The 20,970-nt window shown below is 34.1% G+C and overlaps 2 protein-coding genes across 6 annotated transcripts; one reads left to right on the forward strand and one right to left on the reverse strand.

The window, feature by feature from the left end:
- The first annotated feature begins 525 nt into the window (after positions 1–525).
- LOC126979873 (neither inactivation nor afterpotential protein C) lies at positions 526–10,213 on the forward strand. Of its 5 annotated transcripts, none has more exons than XM_050829424.1 (17): positions 526–549; positions 1,071–1,423; positions 1,523–1,627; positions 3,135–3,511; positions 3,579–3,669; positions 3,754–4,035; positions 4,154–4,542; positions 4,622–5,170; positions 5,556–5,848; positions 5,924–6,219; positions 6,313–6,593; positions 6,665–6,814; positions 7,001–7,104; positions 7,183–7,251; positions 8,430–8,614; positions 9,096–9,292; positions 9,487–10,213. In XM_050829424.1, exons 2-17 carry the CDS (start codon positions 1,118–1,120, stop codon positions 10,205–10,207), a joined length of 4,395 nt encoding a protein of 1,464 aa, XP_050685381.1. In that variant the 5' UTR covers positions 526–549; positions 1,071–1,117; the 3' UTR covers positions 10,208–10,213. The 5 variants fall into 5 exon arrangements, with proteins under 5 accessions (XP_050685381.1, XP_050685382.1, XP_050685384.1 ...); XM_050829425.1 differs by having other exon boundaries at positions 9,556–10,213; XM_050829426.1 differs by lacking the exons at positions 526–549; positions 1,071–1,423; positions 1,523–1,627 and adding an exon at positions 2,465–2,580.
- A 10-nt stretch (positions 10,214–10,223) lies between these two features.
- On the reverse strand, positions 10,224–20,282 carry LOC126979907 (zinc finger protein 131-like). Its single transcript, XM_050829498.1, has 6 exons — positions 20,038–20,282; positions 19,751–19,942; positions 19,207–19,335; positions 18,067–18,418; positions 17,163–17,277; positions 10,224–15,488 (listed from the first exon to the last, which is right to left on the reverse strand). Exons 1-6 carry the CDS (start codon positions 20,218–20,220, stop codon positions 15,266–15,268), a joined length of 1,194 nt encoding a protein of 397 aa, XP_050685455.1. The 5' UTR covers positions 20,221–20,282; the 3' UTR covers positions 10,224–15,265.
- Between the last annotated feature and the right edge of the window lie 688 nt (positions 20,283–20,970).

Below are 20,970 nucleotides of genomic sequence, written 5' to 3' on the forward strand. Positions count from 1 at the left end.
ACCAGTGGGAGGCTCCTTTGCACCGGATGCCGGCTAGATTATGGGTAACACAACGGCGCCTATTTCTGCCGTGAAGCAGTAATGTGTAAGCATTATTATGTTTCGGTCTGAAGGGCGGCAAAACCCAAAGGTAGTGAATTGACTGGGCAAATAAGACTTAACATCAAGGTGACGATCGCAGTTGCAGTGCCGCTCAGAATTTTAGGGTTTTTCAATAGTCCTGAGCGGCACTGCATTGTAATGGGCAGGGCGTATGAATTACTATAGGCTGAACATCCTGCTCGGCCTATAGCCTTAGATCTCACGATTGTAACAGACTCGGTCAGAAACTTTAATATATATTCTCATCCTACAGATATAAACAAAATAAAAAGTGCTAATATTACGGTTGTTATAAATACAATTTGTCTATTACAGTTCTAATAGTGTTACTGTGGCAAAATGGATTACACGATACTTAATTCCGCGAAGCCCCGGCACATGTCAGGTCTCTTCGCAGTACGTTTGATTTTAAGTCGGTGAGTCGACAATCCGCGTTCAACGGATACGGTAAGCGATTGATATATTTATTTGTTACTTTACTTGGGAGGCACTTAGATTTTTTATGGAATAGAAAGGCAAACGGGTTGTCTAAACATTTTCTTATAGAACTTTTTTTTAATACCAAAATGATAGAAGTAAGTTGCGTTATTAAACATTGAAAAGGTAAACGGTACTTTGTTATATTGATTTTTGAACACAACTAAAGGAAGTTTGGTACTTATTTTGTTTGAACAAAAATTTTAAATGTTCAATATTCTTTCAGTGTTTCGTATTCTCGATTAAATCTCTAACGAAAATTTATATATTATTTTCTGAGAGTTTCTTGCGCCGCTTCTTCACTCTCAGAGCACCATTTGTTTCCGAATCGGTAGTAGTATCTATTAGTATAAGAAATGACATCAAAAAGAATTCTAAAGGAATCAATTTTGAGAAAATAAATGCCTTTTATGCCTTTATTACTTAAAGCTATAAGATTTAAGACATAATTTTGCGAAATAGCTAATTAAGATTATTAATTTTCCTTTTAGACTAACAAGTGTAAAATATTATTACATATGCCCATCTTTGAACAAACATGTTTGAAGGAAGGATTAGAGAAACCCTCAATATATCAGCCCTACCAAGTCCTCATGACCGCTATAAAATAGAAAAAAAACTTGGCTCTGGCCTTTTCGGAAAAGTTTTCCAAGCTGCCGACGACCAGGCCACCGGAAAAGTTGTTGCTGTAAAAGTAATCAACTATACTGATACAAACGAAGACCATGTACAAGATGAATATAAAATCCTTAGGGACTTTACAAAACATCCAAATATAATCGACTTCTACGGCGTTTTTTGCGAACGTACAGAATATGTCAAGAAGGTCTGGTTCGTTGTCGAGGTAAGCTTACACAATGATAATAAATAACCCTATCAGAAATATCGTAACAAAAACTGCATTTACGTGAATCATACTTATAACGGATTGCTCTTTGTCCAGCTATGCGAATTCGGATCTGTCATGGACATTGTCAGAAAGTTGAAAGCGGCAGACAAAAAAATGTCCGAAGAACACATCGCTTACATCCTCAAATATACGATCAAGGTAAGCCCATATCCGAATGACTATAAATATGTCGTCCGTCACATTCAACCCGAAAAGGCCCTTATTCTAAATATAAACAATGGAGCTGCCAATCCACGTTACAATGGCGAATCAATTGCTGAATTTTGCGTTTGAAATTGTTATCGAATAAGATCATTTTAATCCAATTAGCCAGAGGCTCCAATTATTATATCTTTATAATCAGCCTCTTGGCTGGGAACAATATTGATTAAAAGAATAAAAAAATTAAATAGGTATTTTATCGATTTTGCATGATTTGAAATAATCTAAAGCTACATGAAAGTCGCGTACTATTATTAGATGTGATTCGAGATGTTGCTGTCTTAGTTGTCCATGTGAATGTCAGTGCGTGCTCGACAACGCAGTGATGGCCCCCCATCGTGGGGTATCGCTCAATTATCGTAAATAATGCTCGCACACCGAAGATATATGGTCGTCCGCGGCGGTAGCCAATGAACCCTCTAACCTGTTTCCATCGAGGCACAATCTCTCTTCCACCTCCTGCGATAGAGCATGAAATTCCTGGCACATAAGATTATTTAGAGCTCTTACGGAATTAAATGCGGTTAAATGAATATTATCTTTGTGTAGCCATTTTTCACAATGCTCAGGGCCTCATTTATGTCGTGTCAAGTGTGTTTCCAATACGTGTAGTGCTTGCTGACAGGGTACCTGTTGTTATGAAATTTAAAAAAAGATGCATAAAAATGAAGTAATTTTTTACATTATTATGTAATATTCCATTTTCAATGTAGGTTTCCAACATCTATTCGTATAATAAAACCGTAAGCGTACCTCCTTGCCTGTACATTAAATATTTCTTTATAATCAACAATTTACACATGCTGTTAGTACCGAGTTGTGTAAACGAAGCGGAGAGTTGTGAAACGGCTTTGAACGCGGAATAAGAGTTTATTCAAAAACAAATAAAGGTTAGTTAACTGAAATAAAACTCCCGAAATCTACGTAGTGCGCTTTTCATCATAAAACAAAAAAAAATACTGAACATGTCAATATGTCATCTAATTTGTATTTTAACGTTATGATAAGTAGATACGTTGAAAATACACATGCTGTCTCCTAACAGAACGGATACATTAGCAAACTGATATATCGGACATCACGAGGCACGACAAGACCAAGCCCGTATGCAAATAGCTCCCAATGAATCACAGGGGCGTGTAACTCTGATTGACATTGATGGTAGCGTCATTCAGGTGTCTGAAGCCATTTGTACGGGCGGTCGCTCCATCACTCCACGTCAAATACTTATTCAGACCTGCTATTGGCTCGATCTCTTTAACACAATGCGATGCTAATTTAAACATTATGTACATGAGACGTTCAATGTGATGTAATCAACTTGATTACTCATAGTTTAACATGTACATAATATTATTTTAGTGCCTTTTTAAGCTACCGAGATCTTACACATAGATTATAATAGATTTACTTTTGATACTTAATCACAGTTTTTTTATTCTAGGCACTTGTCTATTTACACGAAAACAAAGTGATACACCGTAACATACGATGCAGTAATATACTAATAAAAAGTAACGGAGAAATTAAAATATGTGACTTCGCACTGGCATGCCGACTAAGTGATTCCATGGAAAAGACAAAGACTAATATTGGATCACCAAGCTGGATGGCTCCGGAAATAATTATTGGCGGAGAAGGTTACGGAATTAGAGTTGACACCTGGGCAATTGGAATAAGCACTATAGAAATGGTTGATGGTAAAGCTCCATTCGAAGATATGCACCCAATGGGAGCGCTATTCCAAATTGTACGGAATCCGCCACCAAGCTTGGCAAAACCATCAATGTCTTCCAACGACATAAACGATTTTATTACAGAGTAAGTATTGATAATCTTAATACCTAAAATAACGGACGTAATATTTTAATGTGACTTATATTTTTAGGTGCTTGGAAAAAAATCCAGAGCATCGTCCCTTCGTAATGGAGCTAGAAGAACATCCTTTTATACAATCAGTTCCAGAAAATGATTTCCATGTACGTTATGTACTTACGTATTATTTTAGTAATTTAAATCATAGTCGATTAAAACTGTAACTTTTTTTATTCTTCTCATCACAGTTATCTACTGAAATAAAAATGCTATTCAACGACATGCAAGAAAAAGAGCTACCGCCCAGACGAGCGGAACGCATTATTAAAGATGGGTTACTTTATACTCAAGGACGACCTGAATCTGAAACAATGCAAGTAGAAGATCTGGCAGCTTTAGATTATTTAACAGAAGACAATGTCCTCACAGAACTTCACACAAAGTTAGAAAAAGGGTCGTTTGCATCCTTTATTGGAGATATATTGTTAATATTAAATCCTAATCAATCTGACGATATTTACAATGAACATGTAAGTGTTCTAATGTAATACTGAGATATATTTATTTAAAAAGAGTATCTATTAGAGTTTTACGTAACATATGATTTACTTTTCGCTTTGTTTGATAATAATATTATGTATTTTTCAGTATCACAAAAAATATGAATGCAAATCTAGATCAGACAACGAACCACATATTTTTGCGGTTGCGGATAGTGCCTTTCAAAACGCTCTTCACCACAATGAACAGCAATATATTTTATTTTCTGGTGAATGCAAGTCTGGGAAAACAACAAACGTAATGCATGCACTTTCTCACCTCGCATATTTAGGTGCAATGAAAAATAATACAGGAGAAAGGATTCAAAATGCAGCAACTGTAATTAATGCTTGTATAAGTGGAGCAACTCCAATAAACGCAAATTCTACAAGAGCAATTACTAATATACAAGTGACGTATGGAAGTTCTGGTAAATTAAGTGGTGCCATATTTTGGCTGTATCAACTTGAGAAATGGCGTGTGTCTTCAACAGACATGTAGGATTAGTTACTTTAAAGTAATAATTGCTTGTACTTAATAATAGATATATTTTTAACTATGTCATAAAAATTTCAGGGCACACGCAAATTTTAATATCATGTACTATTTTTACGATGCGAAAGAGGCAGAAGATAAATTAGAAGAACTGTGTTTAGAAAAATATCGCAAACATAGGTATTTGAGAATCTTAGACGAATCAATAAGAATTACGCCTGGTGCACGCGAACACGCGAAGGATAATGTTAAACAATATAACAATATTATTGAATACCTCAAACAATTAGATTGGCAGGAAGAAGAAATCAAATTTTTTGAAACTGTTCTGGCTGCTATTTTAGTTCTGGGAAATGTTAGATTTAGAGATGGTAAGAACGGGTCCGCGGAAATAGAAAATCCAGAAGAAGCCAAGAAAGTTGCTAAATTGCTAGCTCTAGATGAAACCAAGTTTATGTGGGCATTACTTAACTATTGCCTTATAGAAAATGGATCTGCAGTCAAAAGAAAACACTGCACTGATGATGCTAGGGATGCACGAGATACATTAGCAAGTACGTTGTATAGAAGATTTGTTGACTGGGTAGTGAATGTAATCAACTCTAAATTGGCATTCATGAGATCCGTCTTGTAAGTTTCTTATTTATGATTATTTTATATTTAATTTATTGGTGGCGGCGGCGCAGCTGCTCCAACGGTCCTGAATCTGGTATTCCAGGTGAACGTCACTGGCGATCGCAAGCTTGCAAAGTTTATATGAAGACACTAGTATTGAACGTCAACACTAGACTTGATGACCACTGGTTATCACTCAGGGTAAACACGGTTTACATATGTAATGCTATCAACCACGCCCGAGCAAAGATCAATTGTCTCTGTCCGCTTGTCAACCCAAGCGCGACTTTTGTTCGGATAGTGGAGCGTACGTGCTCCAACTACCCTCATGATTCCTAATAAAATCAGCAAGTACCGTACAAGTGCTAAATAATTTAAATTTTAAATTATTCTTTTTCAGCGGTGATAAATACTCTGTAAGTCTTATAGACTTGTTTGGTTTCGAGTGTTATCATAGAAATCGATTAGAACAACTAATTGTTAACACAACAAATGAACAGCTGCAATTTCTTTACAATCAAAAAATTTTTGCCTGGGAAATGCAGGAAGAAGAAGAAGAAGAGATTCCAGTAATACCTTTACACTATTATGATAATAAAGGTAGTGTGGACCAACTTATGGCGCGCCCTGCAGGGATATTTTATGTATTGGACGAAGCAAGCCGTACTGGAAGTGGGCTCGAATTTATTATGTGTAAGGCTCTGTTTAAAAATTTAATAAATGAATACTCCTCTTCATATTATATTAATTTTACAACATTCATTTCAGCCACTATCAAATCAAATTGTAAAGGACCATACGTCAAGCTAGCAGGTAGCCACGAATTCAGTGTGGCTCACTACACCGGAAAAGTAAACTATGATGCTAGAGAAATGGCAGATAAAAATAAAGATTTCTTGCCTCCTGAAATGATAGAAACAATGAGAGCGTCGGAAAATAGTACAGTACAGGAACTATTCAAAAATAGACTTACAATAACCGGTAATCTCACGATAGCTGTTGATTCATCGAAATCAGCGAGTGGGTTAAAGTCACAAAAAGACGCGGAAAATACTAAGGCACAGGTAAATTTAAAAGACGCTTCAATTACTTTAATTGATTAAAAGTTAATACTTGTGCATATTATTTAAGTATATTTTGCAACCTGATGATTACAGAAATTCAACACCATTTCAAAAGGCCAATATTCACAAGTACGACGCATGAGAACAGCGGCGGCCACGTATAGAGCTACAAGCCTTGAACTCCTAAAAGAACTGTCAGCCAGTGGTGGCATATATTTCGTAAGATGTATCAGAACGGATCTGAATGATAATCCTCGAGGATTTCAACCAGAAGTTGTGAAGCAACAATTGAGGGCGATGGCAGTTTTGGATACAGCTAAAGCTCGCCAATGTGGATTTTCTTATAGAATTCCGTTTGCTGAATTCATTAAACGGTAAACCACTAATAACATTTTACACGTAGATCTATACAAACTGCTAACACGTATCTGTTGTCTGCTTATAGATATCGATTCCTCGCCTTCGACTTTGACGAGAACGTGGAAGAAACGAAAGACAACTGCAGATTGTTATTGATAAGACTTAAGATGGAAGGTTGGGAATTAGGAAAAACGAAAGTCTTTCTCAAATACTATAATGAAGAGTTCTTATCTAGGTAAGACTTAAATATCGAATAATTAAAATATCGGATAATTTAATCGACTTAAAAAATCGAACATTCAGACATGGAAAATACTGCATTGTTGCCTTCGGAGATCGAAAAGACAAACACAATTACAAAATCGTGATACCATATCAAGAATCCTTTATTATCCTACATTTCACGAAATATATCTTTCAGGTTATACGAAACACAAGTAAAAAAAATTGTCAAAGTACAAAGCATGATGCGAGCATTTTTGGGTAAACGTAAAGCTGCACAGAGCAAGTCTAAAGCTCAGCATAGTAAGTTCTTAAAGTACAGCGTACGTTGATTTATAATATTAATAATTGTAATGATTTACAACAATAAATACCTTCCAGTTAAAGAGCTGAAAAAACAGAAATCAGCGAATATGAATGAAGATGATGCTGCACTGGTGATTCAAAAAGGTACCTAACCAATACATAGACTTTTAAAAACACCTAAAAATATGTTAAAATCGTTTGCCACAATCTCAATCGAGACGTAATAAAAGGAAGAGGGTTGATTTATGCAGTTTTTGTAAAAATATTCTACGAAAATGAATCTGCACCTGTTTATTTATATTAACCAATGGCGTTCTATACATATGGACATATTATTCGCAGTCTGATAACGGAACGGCAAAAGTGTGCTTAAAGACAATCTAAGCACACTTTTCTCCTTAGTCGCGTGTCAATCAACAAGCCTAAGAGTGCAATAAAAAGTGCTTAAATAATATATTAACGACTCAAAGAAAGATGGTGTGACTTATCATCGGTAAGAGTATTTTATATATATAATATCGATATGCAAAAAGCGTAAGTAATTTAATAAAAACGAATATTTTTTCATTAAATATGGTACAATTATTGACAAGTCTCTAGACAAGACCCGCTTGTCAGAATGGAACACAGTCAGAAATGAAAACAATAGAGTTGCTCTTGTTAACCAACTTCAAAAAAGGAGGAGGTTCTCAATTCGTCGGTATATAAAACTTGGCGCCAGTTGGTTGCAAGAGAGAGATGTGAAGAAATTTACAAACCAAATAAGCATATTTATATTTCACCACTAAAGTATTTAAGTTTTTTGAATTTAACCACATTTAAAATTTGACAAAACATGTCATACAAATATATTTTGATGTCCGCTTACACTGCCTAATATACCTAACTGCTACTCCACTGATGTCACTGTCCAAATCGGGTTCTAAATTCAAAATACGCGGCTGAAACTGAAATAGTGTTTACATTGCTGCCTATACACCAATAATATTTTAAACAACTGGAGTAAATGCAGAAATGTATAAATATGGAAGTCGAAGAAGGTAAGGAAGCTTGTTATGGTGTCATTGGTGGCATGTGCCATATTTCGGCTTTGATTTTGTATGAGGTGCATTGTCTATATGTATAGAACGTCATTGATTTTAACTATCCAATTTTGTTTAAGTGACTTTTGCGAGGGCTTGTATATTGAATAATCGCGGTTTGGGGGTTTAGATAGAAGGGATTGCGACATCCTTAGAGTTAAAGAAACATTTGACTATTTAGGTTTAAAAACCTCTACGATATATATCATATAAAATATTGACACTTTTTCATATTATCAGCTTACAGAGGACACGTCGTACGAAAAACATATGGACCTGTTGTAAACAAAACAGGTGACATCGATCCGTCGACGTCGGTTTTTCTGAAGCGCTTTGCGAGAAAATGGAAGAGTAAATCGCTTTTCCAAGTCCTACTTCAATACCGTGCTTTTCGTTATCAAGATCTAGTTCATTTCTCGCAGCAGGTAAGTGTGATTTCTATCTTGCCCACTATTTATCTCAAACAGTTCTACCAAACGACACATTTTCTATGTAGATACTCACTCTTTCGGCAGTTTTTTCCTTTTACTATTTTACAGGATTCCCTAAGTCTTTTATTGGGGTGAGCTGGTAGGTTCTTAGCTACAGTTTGACCGCGCTGTTTTAAAGCGATATGAATTTTAAGAAAGAAAAAATCTATAATTGTTTTTCCTGAAAAAATCGGGTTACACCACTAGTTCGATTTCTTGACCCCTGGTGTTACGGGTGTCAATCGGCGGTTACTTCAGCACTTTCCATCACGTGAGCCCTATGCCCCTTCAACAAAATTGATTTCTCACTATATAAATGATTTTACAATGAAAATACCGACTTCAAACGTGCGTTTACTTCGAAACAAAATATTTAAGTTATTTTATTTGTGTTATTGCTGTAATTAACCCAAGCTATAAAAATACCAAATTTCAGATTCATATTTATAATCAAGCATTTATGGAACTGCAATCAAACAGTAGCACACCAGTTCTATTGGACCGAGTAAAACCTCAAGTCAAACTCGACTTCCTTGGGGGAGGGAAACCAACAGTTTGGAAATTACCATTCCGCTTGGACGAAATCCAGTTTTATGACACGGCACATATGTGTGATCCCAACGTTAAGAGCACGTATGTAGAAATTACTTACCAGCGTATATTTTTGCACATTCACAATCCATGCACTTTGATATTTCATCATACATATTTTACACAATCACCAGAGTCTTTGAGGTAAGCTGCGACGAATACAAATCTATAAATAGTTTTAAAATACGTCGCAGTATGCCTCATTCTGGTTCTAACCAACTGGTTTCTCATTATAGCGACACATTTGCCAGTCCTAACGATTCAGACCACGAGCAGTGGGACGAACCTTTCAAACATCGGTTTAGTTCGGCAGGCTCGAACACCAGAACGAAGAGCACACAGACGCTCCTTACCGTGCCCTTCTGCAGAGATCCCACCCAGCCCATGCCGAAATTGCCCGATGAACGAACGGAGTACACTCCGAACAGGCCAGTTGTTTATAAAAAGAAAGCTGTTTCGTCGCCGCAAAAGTTTTACCAACCGCCGACGCCGTGGGCGACTCATGTTGACGATACAGATGTCAGTGTCCCGCTACGGCGTGCCAGCCTCTACGGCACGGACGGTTCAGAACCCTGTGACCCCATTCGCGAGCTTCAAGCACTCGCGAAATCAACCGGGGACTTAAACGAAGAGGACGATCCTCCGTTCAACTTTCAAGCTATGCTGAAAAAAACGCCGAAGAATAGAGCGTCTATGAAGAGATATGGGGGCGGCGGGGAAAATGATATGCTGGAGAGGAAACAGGCTCCGCCAAAGCGACTTATATCTCCCATGGGACCCGGATCAAACAAACAAGGCTACGGCGGCTCTGCGCCTACATCACCTATGTCGCCTACTTACACATACGATGACCCTCTGTCCAGAAGAAATAAGAACTTCGTCGACAACAGAGACGACAACCAAACAGTTCAAATAGCTCCTGGCATATCCGTTGAGGGTACTGTAACTGACTTGTAAGCAAATAAAAAAAATATGATCGTAAAAAATATATTTATTCTCAATGGTTTTAAAATAGAAAAATATCATGGCATACTATCTATGACAATGTTAAAGCCACAGTTACACTTACAACCAGTCGTAAGTTACTTTTTAATGGTTATAAATATTCATTAGTATCTGGTAGAAATATAGTATGATGTATGTTGTAGTAAATGATGAAGTACCTACATATTAATAATACAAAAATATAAAATATATCTTAGCATACTTATAAAATAACTTAACTTATCATTGCTTTGGTAACTTATTATTTAGATAATTAAAGTTAAATAACTTTGTATCGAAGCTTGAATTGGTTCTTTCATCTTGACATTTCCTTAAAAGCATTCTGACAAAGCCATTAGTGTTTCTGATTGTATTAAAAATTGTAGGCTATATGAAAACATGGATTCGTTATTTAAGGTCAATAATTAATCGTCATAAAATTTCATTTATAATGTGAATTGTCAAATGCTATTTACGAGAATCTTAAACAATTACATATTGGGAATGATAATATATTATATATATATATTATTTATACATTTGAGGTCAATCATATTATTACAATATTTTAAAATAATAATGTACTATTTTATTAGCTCTTTGATTTGTACGAGTTGATATGTTTTAGGATGTGCCAGTTTCATAGAATGACTTATTTAATTTAAGTACCTATATGTATTGATTCCTTGTAATAATACGTATTCTGTGAATTATATTCATAAATAAAGTGTATATTTTCAATTATTTATAAAACCTCCCGGAAAAATATTTTCAAAATAATTTTCGATCCTTACTTGTGCAATAAATGTGAATGCGATTTCCTTTATTTGTTACCAGAGTATTCCCTGTGGGCGCGATATAAACTAATATCAAGTCCAAGTAGGGCCGCCACCGGCCATGTGCGAGTTGAAATTGAGTGGAGAGAGTTCCGTACAATGACAAAATATGTTTTTCAAAATTCAATTGTTGTATGTTTTACAATAGGTACTCTTACTGAATAGGTTATATAGGTGTTCCTGAAATCTATAAGCAATGAACTAAATATTTTTTTAAATTTTAGGCTCAGTATTGTCGGAATTTTTGTCTTCTTTCAATAATAATGAATAAAATCAAAACTATTGATTATTTTAAATAATATGAATACAAGTATTCATAGGTATTTTCTGCATTTCCACGTGAAACTAACATTATGTACTTCTTCGCTTCTACGTAAATAATTAATCCAAAATTTTGTGAAGCTCAATGTATATCACATCAAAAATATATATTTAAAAAAAAGAAGACATATTATAGAGCTTTTAGGTTATTTAATAGATAATTAAAACATTTCCTGTTAGTTGGATCAGTAAGACATAGCTTTTTCCTATTCTTTAGACAACCTATATACATAAATAAGACATTAAAAATAGCTCTAAATATAGCACAGCATGGTATAACATACAATAATGTTTGTAAGTCAGAAAGAGCGCGCGATATTGGGAATACTCCTCTCCCATTTAATGACTGGCTTAGTATACGATAAATGTATTGCAATTTTGTAGGTATATTTTTCATTGCCTATTTAACTTATTTTATTCCGTATTTATTGCTCGAGTTGTAATATAGTGTTATTTAAATACATTAAAAATTAATATGTTACTATAACTTCTATTTTTTTTTATTTAAAATTCAATTGGCCGTATTCTTAATATATAACTATACCGACTCATCAAAAGCTCTCTCGATATATAAATAATGACTAAGATAATTATGCTTACACTTAAAACTTATATTTAATACTTATAACTATGTCACACGTGTTTACATGATGTGGTTGATAATTGACTCATATATAAATTACAAATAGTATACAAAAAACTTGTAAAAATTTATAAAAATCTTAAGCTCTGTAAATATCAGTCAATATGAAGTTTATTAGAAAAAAATATTTTGAATAAGGTAAGGACAGATATCGACAGCAATTACACAAACTAAATTTATAAATAAGATTTATTAACAGAAGTGAGGGTTATCACTAGAGACCGTATTATATGCTACAAAAAATGGCCAAAGTATGCAAGTAATATAGCTAAAATATGCATGAAAATCCATAAAAAGGTCCAAAATATGCATACAATTAAACAGAAAAAAATAAAAAGTCATATTTTAAAATATTTTATTTTATAAAGGCTTGTACTGAAACTCATATTTGTGAAAAAAAACTATAAGAAGATATACCTACTTACCTAGGCAACAATGAAATTTTAGATTTACCTTTAAAAATATGTACTACTGAGTACTGTTCTAAATGTTCTGTAGACAAATTGTGTATACGATCGCTTAATTAATTTTTGTAAGCGGAATAGGAGCGTTCTACGTCTACTGAGGTTACTGGGCAGAAATTAAATTTGGGTGCAATGTTTGGGGCTTACTATGAAAAGCATCGATCGATGAGCGAGATCAAACGTAAATATGCATAATTATTTCTTTTTTTCTAAAATATGCAACTACCGCTGAAAAGGTACTAAATATGCAAAAGCATATGCAATATGTATTTGCATATAATCCGGTCTCTAGTTATCACTTTAAAATAACAAATTGTTTAGATTTGAAAGAGCGACATCTCAAGTCAATATCATAATATGCAAATATTGGGTTTGAGCAGGTTATCAACTGTAAAGTAGATCCTGTAGATGAGCCACAACCTGAGAGTTGCACAAGACATCAAGATTTATGATCGTTACGTCACTCGAACCGTTTCCTCAATGCGAGAGGTTGCGGGTTCGAGTCCCACAACGTTCATAAATTTAATTTGTGTAACCCAGAAGTAGGGGTTATTACTTTAAAAAATAACAAACAAAGCAATTACTACAGTAGATCATTCAAAATTTCATGGTGGTCATGGCATTCATTCAAAGATAATACATTACCTGGTGAATCTTAATAATATTGTAAAACGTTAAAATTAATATATTAGAAAACACTTAAAACATACACTGACTTGTCTGGGGTGAGATCAAAATTAATATTAACTTACAGTTAAGTAATGATGGATTCGGGCGTTTTTAAAAAAAAAGGTAATTAGTAGATAGTACATATCATATTCTTAGTTTTTTCTGAAAATTATTCACTGAAGTATCATATAATTATGTAACTACTTACAGTTTATACAGAGTGGATAATATATTACTTGATATTAAAAAACTGTACCCTGTAGTGAACCATAACAAACATCTGTATGATATGCGGACAGACTGGAGTGTGAGCCCAAGCTTTAGGTGAGACCGGCAAAATTTAAATCTTTGTAACTCCAAGAAGACACAAGTTTGTGCGTTCACCGCTAAGAAGTCTCCCTTTGTCGTATCCCCTCGATTCAAGATCACTCTCTAACTTCCACAGCTAGCACTTCGTCGTTATATCGAGCCACGTCAGTTCCGTGGTCACTTGGAAGAGAAAGCCAAACTGGCCTCTGAAAGCGTCTTGGTGTACTCAGTAGGGCAATACAGTACTTCACTTCAAGCCTCCGCTTGCAATGGTGGAAATTCAGCCTCATATGGAGCACTGTTTCCACCTCTGGGCGGGCGCTAACCAGTACCAGCTTCGTCCATTTGAGGCATCCAACGAAGAGCGATAAATGTTTCCTTGTAACTTCTACCGCATTCATCACTGTGTGCTCAGAGGGAATGCAGAACATGCAGAATCGCTCAAAGTATACAGAATACAAAATGCATACTATTGAAAATTGAATTAGCCCTGCATTTAGAGGGCCATGGAAAGTTACTGCTGTTTCTGAGTTGAAATTTATATTCCTGTTGATTATTTTAATATATTTAAGTCCAGAAAATTTTCACACTATCCACTCTGTAAAATTCTGTTACTCCGATATGCTTTGAAAATGTTTGTTTTACACAAGAAAAATCATTTCATAATAGATACACTTACTTTTAAATGATTTTTACGGTGTCAAAATTGTTGTAATAATAAGTTTTATCACAAGGTTTCTCATAATTACTATCAAAAATATTAATATTGCTTCTTCATATCAAATATAGATTTAGTATGTCTTAAACTATAAGAAACCGCAATTTCTTTGAACACGCTTATTATAAGAATATAAAATAGTTTTTGTAAGTGAAAATATAAAATTATGTTTATTTTGGCAATCACAGCGATGTTATTCATAGACCAGATTACTCTCACTTATTTAAGACACACAATACACAAAAGCTTAAGTATAAACTTCTTACGAGTTCTAATACTAATATTACTTATTACATTGCCAAAAACAATGATAGAATATATAGAAGACTTTGTTTATTATAAATGTTATCTTTAGAATATGTATCACAATCTTCCAGTTAAATTTTAAGTGCTTCTGTCTATAATTTATCATGTAGCATCATCATATTCGAGATATTGGCCTACCATTATTACATATTACATATTTTTGCTTAAAGTTTATTGAAAATTTTATAATGATTAGTTTCAGACACCCTGTTTCACTAGTGTCAATGAATAATACTTTTACGGGCATCCACTTTATAACCCAGACTTCTAATACTAAAAGATTTCGTAAAAAATCGTTGGCTGTAGTGAATATAAGATCTATGTTACTAATAAATAACTAAAATAAGTAGAAGGTTTCTACGGGTTATAAGGTCAGTGTTACTGATATTACAGGATAATCAGTACAACCAATTTAATTAGGGGCAATATAAAACAATATTTTTATTTATACATTATCATCAATGCGGTAAACTTGAAAAAACAAATTTGTAATTGTAAATGAAAATGTCATCTAATTTATCATGCCAAATAAGTCGGTAACTTGATATAGTCATCATTTCCGCCAACTAAAGGCATTAAAATAATGAGCATAACCAGCATTTCAATTTAAAAAAATTTACTTAATTGTTTTTAGGACTTGTTTATTATCACCCCGTTTGCGATAATATACCCCATATTTACCCCATAAGTGAATTGCATAAAGTGGTTGTCAACAAAGCAATTGTCAAATTCCAAATCATGTCAATTTCACAAAAAAAAAATAACTCACTCACTCAATTTCTCACTCACAGTGCCACTCGCATCAATTCCGACTTGCCCCAATAACTGTGCCACACTTGGTTCATTTAGAGTTAGTACCGCATGTGCTTCGACCATTACTACCAGTGAGTTTCTTGCCTCTTCATGCGGCACTCCATGCGTCTTGGTAGCATGCGAGTACCACGCGCCAGTCGATGATAGTACTGTGACGCACCATTTGCATGATAATCTGGAAATTTACATTAAAAACCACAATCAAGTCACAAATTATAGAAATAATTACCTAAATAATATAAATACAATAAAATCGTGCCAATCTTGGAGTTCTGCTATAGGTACAATAGGTTGGCGGAAAAGTCATTTCGCATGTTGAATGTATAAACTTGTAATAAAATCCCTTTGGCTTTTTCACAAAGTAGCACAAATTAGTTAACGCGTTTTTAGCCCGGCAATTTTGTTGTCAAAGATGCACTTCACCCTGTTCTTCCTGATGCTGTTTTTTTATGAAAATAAGGGACGAGACGAGCAGGACGTTCAGCTGTTCCATGCTCCCTGCCCATTACAATGCAGTGCCGCTCAGGATTATTGAAAAACCGAAAAATTCTGAGCGGCACTACAGCTGTGCTCGTCACCTTGAGACATAAGTTGTATAGGTCATTTGCCTAGTAATTTCACTAGCTACGGCACCCTTCACCGAAACACAGTAATGCTTATACATTACTGCTTCGCGGCAGAAATAGGCGCCGTTTTGGTACCCATAAGCTGGCAAGGGAAGCCTCCCTTGTTGTTCTCCCACAGATGCTGGCTAAAGATCGGCATAGCAGTAGTTACTTTGAAAAAAGCTAGGTAAGTTGTTGTTCTATACTAGGTATGTCAACAAAATTGAATCATGGCATACAATCTGCAATGTGGGCCATGAATCAATTTTGTCGATGGTTTGCATAAAAAAGGTGGTTTTTTGGGTGCCCCACGAGCTCACTGAAAGAAACCTAATGATCCCTGTACTATTTTGCGATTCTTTACACCAACCATTTGTTTCGACCGAAAATATTGATAAATGGTGATGTAAAATGGATCGCGAATGACAAGAACGCCTGAAAAACTAGTTTAAATGTTGGCCACCTTCACAGACTGCAGTAAGACACGTAACTCGCAATAAGGTCATGTAGATGGTGGAATTGAAAAGGCATAGTTATTTATAGGTTTTACAACCCGGCAAAACCATCTATTTGGATCTATACTGCCAACAAGTGAGGGTTTGCTTTGAGTTAATATTAAAATAGCAATAGCAAGGGTGTGGTCTTTCATCATGATAGCACTAGACCACAGACAACTCTAGCCAGTCAGCAAAAATTAAAAAAGTTTAACTGTTTAGTTAAGTTTTACTGTTAACCTGACATTGCAAGATTTTTGGTCTCTTCTGAATTATTTAGGCAGTGTCAGGTTAACATCAAGAGAGGGCTAAACTACTTGTTGTGTTTTTATTGTCAATCAAAATATCAGGATCATGCCACTACCAAGACAACAAGATGACAAAAAGTCATATGTTCTAATTAATGTAAGTAAACTTTGATAAAAATGTCAGTTGTCATATAAATTGTGAAGAAACTTTTCCCATAACATTGTTTATTATGTACACATGCCATTTGGTATTGATACAAACTCCAGCAAAACATATGCATCTATCCCAAACAGCTGATAGCATAATTAATCGTTACCAAATATTCACTGATAATTATATATTAAATAATTGCTGAAAAAAATGATATGAATTGACAAATATTTTTCGAACTTTCTATAAGAACAGCCATAAAAACTTTGTGTAATGTTAATGGCAGAGGGTAGTTTTTAATTTCTCAAGTAACAAACACACATGGTGGAGGGCACCACTATTTGTACATACCTGGTATTCACATGCCTAGATTTAACATGTCTTCTCCTGTAGCCCCAACTGTTGTATACTCTCGGACAAAAAGGACATGGAAATGACGGATTTGCATAGCAGGCACCTGATTTATCTGAAACATATTATATTTATTTATTTATGATTCCTTACAGCTAACAAAATGAAAAGAGTATATTAAAAATAATACAGAATAGATACGCCAATTAAAAGGAATACTATTAACAGGACAATAAGTATGTGACAAAGTAGTTTAAGACAAAAACGAAAAATACTAGAAAAACTTAGTTACAAGAAAATTAAATAGAAAGAAAAGAAGAAATCATATCCGTATTGTGTAACTGAAACGGTGAGTAGGTTGTGTGGTGTGAGTGAATATGAGTAGTGTGAGTGAATATGAGTAGTGTGAGTGAATATGAGTAGTGTGAGTGAATGTGAGTAGTGCGAGTGAATGTGAGTGTTCAAATATGAGTGAGTGTGCGTGATATAATTATGTTTATGATCAATTCAATATTTTTAAGGGAACAAGGGAAGCAATTTCAATGATATCACACTATGACCCTTCACACCAGAAAGCAAGAGTAGACTGGAATAGGTATATTTACTGTACTGTCTTGGACTGAGGACCATATTACCGGTGTAATCTATTATTAAGTCTATTGTTATCACCGTCTTTGTAAATTTGCTTAAAAGGGGGCACCAATATCTCCGACCAAGGATTACATATTAAGACAGCTTCTGGAATATGGATTCAACACAATTGCACATAAAAATAGTTTTTTTCTTGAGTCTTTATTGATTCTTTTAATTTTCTTTGTCTTAGAAATGTAAGTAACAACGTAAGTCTAAGACAATACATAAAATTAACTAAATAATCAACTTAAAATTATTTGACAACACTAACCTTTTACAATAGCCTCATTTGTCATTAATTTTAAGTTCTCCGTTGTAATATTCAATGACTCCACCAGTGTTCCACTCTGTAATACTGTTTCTACCTCCTTATCAATTTCCACTTCTTTGTCACAGTCAGAACTAATCTTCTCACAGACATTGTTCAAACATGGTTGAGTACTGCTAACTTCATTTATCCCCTTCTTTGTGGATTCATTGGTAGTGCTCTTATTTGGTAAATCTAGATTTATGCGATACCTCTTGTCACTTTCATCAAGGACTGCAATATCTGTGTCATTTGTATTATCACCAGAATAGTCGGTAAGCGGCGAGTCAATTGGTTCAACTTTTGGCAGAACGTTCTGTAGAATAAAGGACCATGTTTTTAAACATGAGTGGAAGTAATGTTTTATTTTTATGATTAAAATTAAAAAGGCGAGCAGTAATTACCACAACCCAACCTCTAACTCAATACCAATTTATACATTGACAAGAGACTCTTGTAAATGTATAAATTCTGATAAATATACAAACACTTTTGAAAGCAATGTTGTATTCAAACATTGCAGATATTCCTTCCAAAGATTGGTTGTATGTGTGGAGCTGGAGTTTGGAGAAAAAGATGTTGTGAAATAGCCCATAGGATACTGATGATATATGAAATGTGATAGAATATTCACAATGATAATCTCATGCCAAGAATTTAGTTGTTTATAGAATACACTGGATTTCCAACAATTTAAACGGCTTTCTAAGTTCCATTACAGTATTTAATCTAATGGTTTTCAAAATATTTTTTATAAGAAAAAAGGTGGCAAGACTAGCCCGATGTATCTGACTGTAAGTGATACATCCAGCTCATTATAATGGCACATGTGCAGCCTCAAATAATACTTGAAAAAATCAAATTTGAGTGGCACTGTGATTTTCCTTGTTATTGTGAGACATAGGCTGTTTAGTCTCATTAGCCCCATAAATTTTAGTAAGTCCTTCGAATGAAAACAATAATGATTGCACTCAGTAGAGTACCATAACCAGTAGGTTGATGGTACAAAAGGGTGTTCCTGTGGTAGCCCATCTAGCCCTTATCCTACAGAAAGAAGCCTCCAATTGGTAGAAATTTATTTTATTAATAGGTTTTTTAACTTACACAGTTTTTCAAAACATCTGAACTGACATTATTTAGTGGCTCCAACTTTTTCTTTACTTTACTATTGCTATCCTCATAGTTACTTTTCTTACGCTTTTTGGTATGTGACCCTAAAATAGGTGATGCTTTCTGAAAAATTTATAGATGTTTCAGTAATAAATAAGTTAATATATATATAACACAAAAGACTCCAAGTTATTTAATAAATATTAAAGCTAATTGGAAAATGTGCAAATGATTTAAGTACATAAGTATTCAATTATGACTGTTTATCAAAATGACAAAGGACTTTTTAATATAATATGAATAATAAATAAGAGTAAAATGCTTCACATATTCAACATCACACAGAAAAGATGAAGATTAAGTACCTCTATTAAAAAGAGAACGTGAAATGACAACATATCAGGTACCTACATCAGGAATCCATTATTTATATAATATTATTACAATTATTTATGGTATAATAAAGGTAATCAACACCATAATAAATCATAAAGCACTATAGAGAATGTAAATGTTATGTGTAAAAGTAGATACTTACCTCATCATCTTGATTTATCTCACTACCTGTAGAAAGCCCAGATATTCTAAGAGCTTCTGCTGTTTTTAACAAGACAGGTAAGAACTCTTCAGTCACATTTACCTCCCCATTGTACATAAAAGTTAAGAGTGTGCGCAAGGAACTTGTGTTAATGTCGTGGAGAACTATAATTGGATCCTTGTGGGGGTTTTGCTGAAAAAACGAGTAGGCGTAAGTCGATCAATTGCTAGCTTAATATTTGCTAATACTATCACAATACTTTAATACACAATTAACAGAAATCATACCTGAAAAATAGTTCTAAACACTGCACTATTGGCCGAGAGAATAACTTTATGAGCTTTAAAGCTATGTCCCTCTGAAACTAAAGTTACATCTGATAATCCCTCGTCTTTAAACAATTCCTTAACGTTGTGTAATATATTATTTTGATAGCCATTCCACTTAAGACTTATTTCTTGGTTCGCCATAATACCGCATACGAAATTATATAAAATAAATAAATAATTGAATAGAAAAATTATGAATATTTGAGACGCTAGGTTGTTTGATTACACTTCTTTGTTTGACTTTGACAGAGTTTGACATTGACATAGATGTCAGAACACATAGTTCAAGATTCGTATATAGTTGTGTCTAAAGATACTAAAAAAAATTGAATTTGAATTTGCGCAAATCATTACTTGGTTGTTAGTTATTATTATTGGTTGCTAGGATAAAAAAAGTGTTAAACTATTTCCATGAGCCCCAAAATACTTTACTGCAAAAAATCCCGAACCTAACTTTACCTATCTTTTAAACCTATCTTTTCATTTCTTATGGTTCAGATAAACTATTTTCTACGGTGCTAATTTGGTCATAAATTAAAAAAAGCAAACAATGGAAGAAAAAATAAGCTATTAGCAAAGACTGAACGTAGTGGTTTAATTCATTCTCTCTTCTCAATGACGTATGTTTGTTTAAAATATAACGTCATTGGCATTTAAAATATAAGGTCATCTTCAAATAAAAAATGTGTAGATCGTATAGAATCTTAATAGAAATAAATATTTCATTAATTAATCATTTTGTTTTATTACCTTCAAAAAGCTTGTTTCATAATTTTTAAAAATTGTTATTTAATTATAGTATTTCAGCTATACATTTCAGTGACTGAAAGAGCTGTCAGTACAATCACTGATTATTTTTATAAGGCTCAACGGAATTTATAAAACTACCAT

Source organism: Leptidea sinapis, chromosome 4, assembly GCF_905404315.1.
Source record: "Leptidea sinapis chromosome 4, ilLepSina1.1, whole genome shotgun sequence".
NCBI lineage: Eukaryota > Metazoa > Arthropoda > Insecta > Lepidoptera > Pieridae > Leptidea > Leptidea sinapis.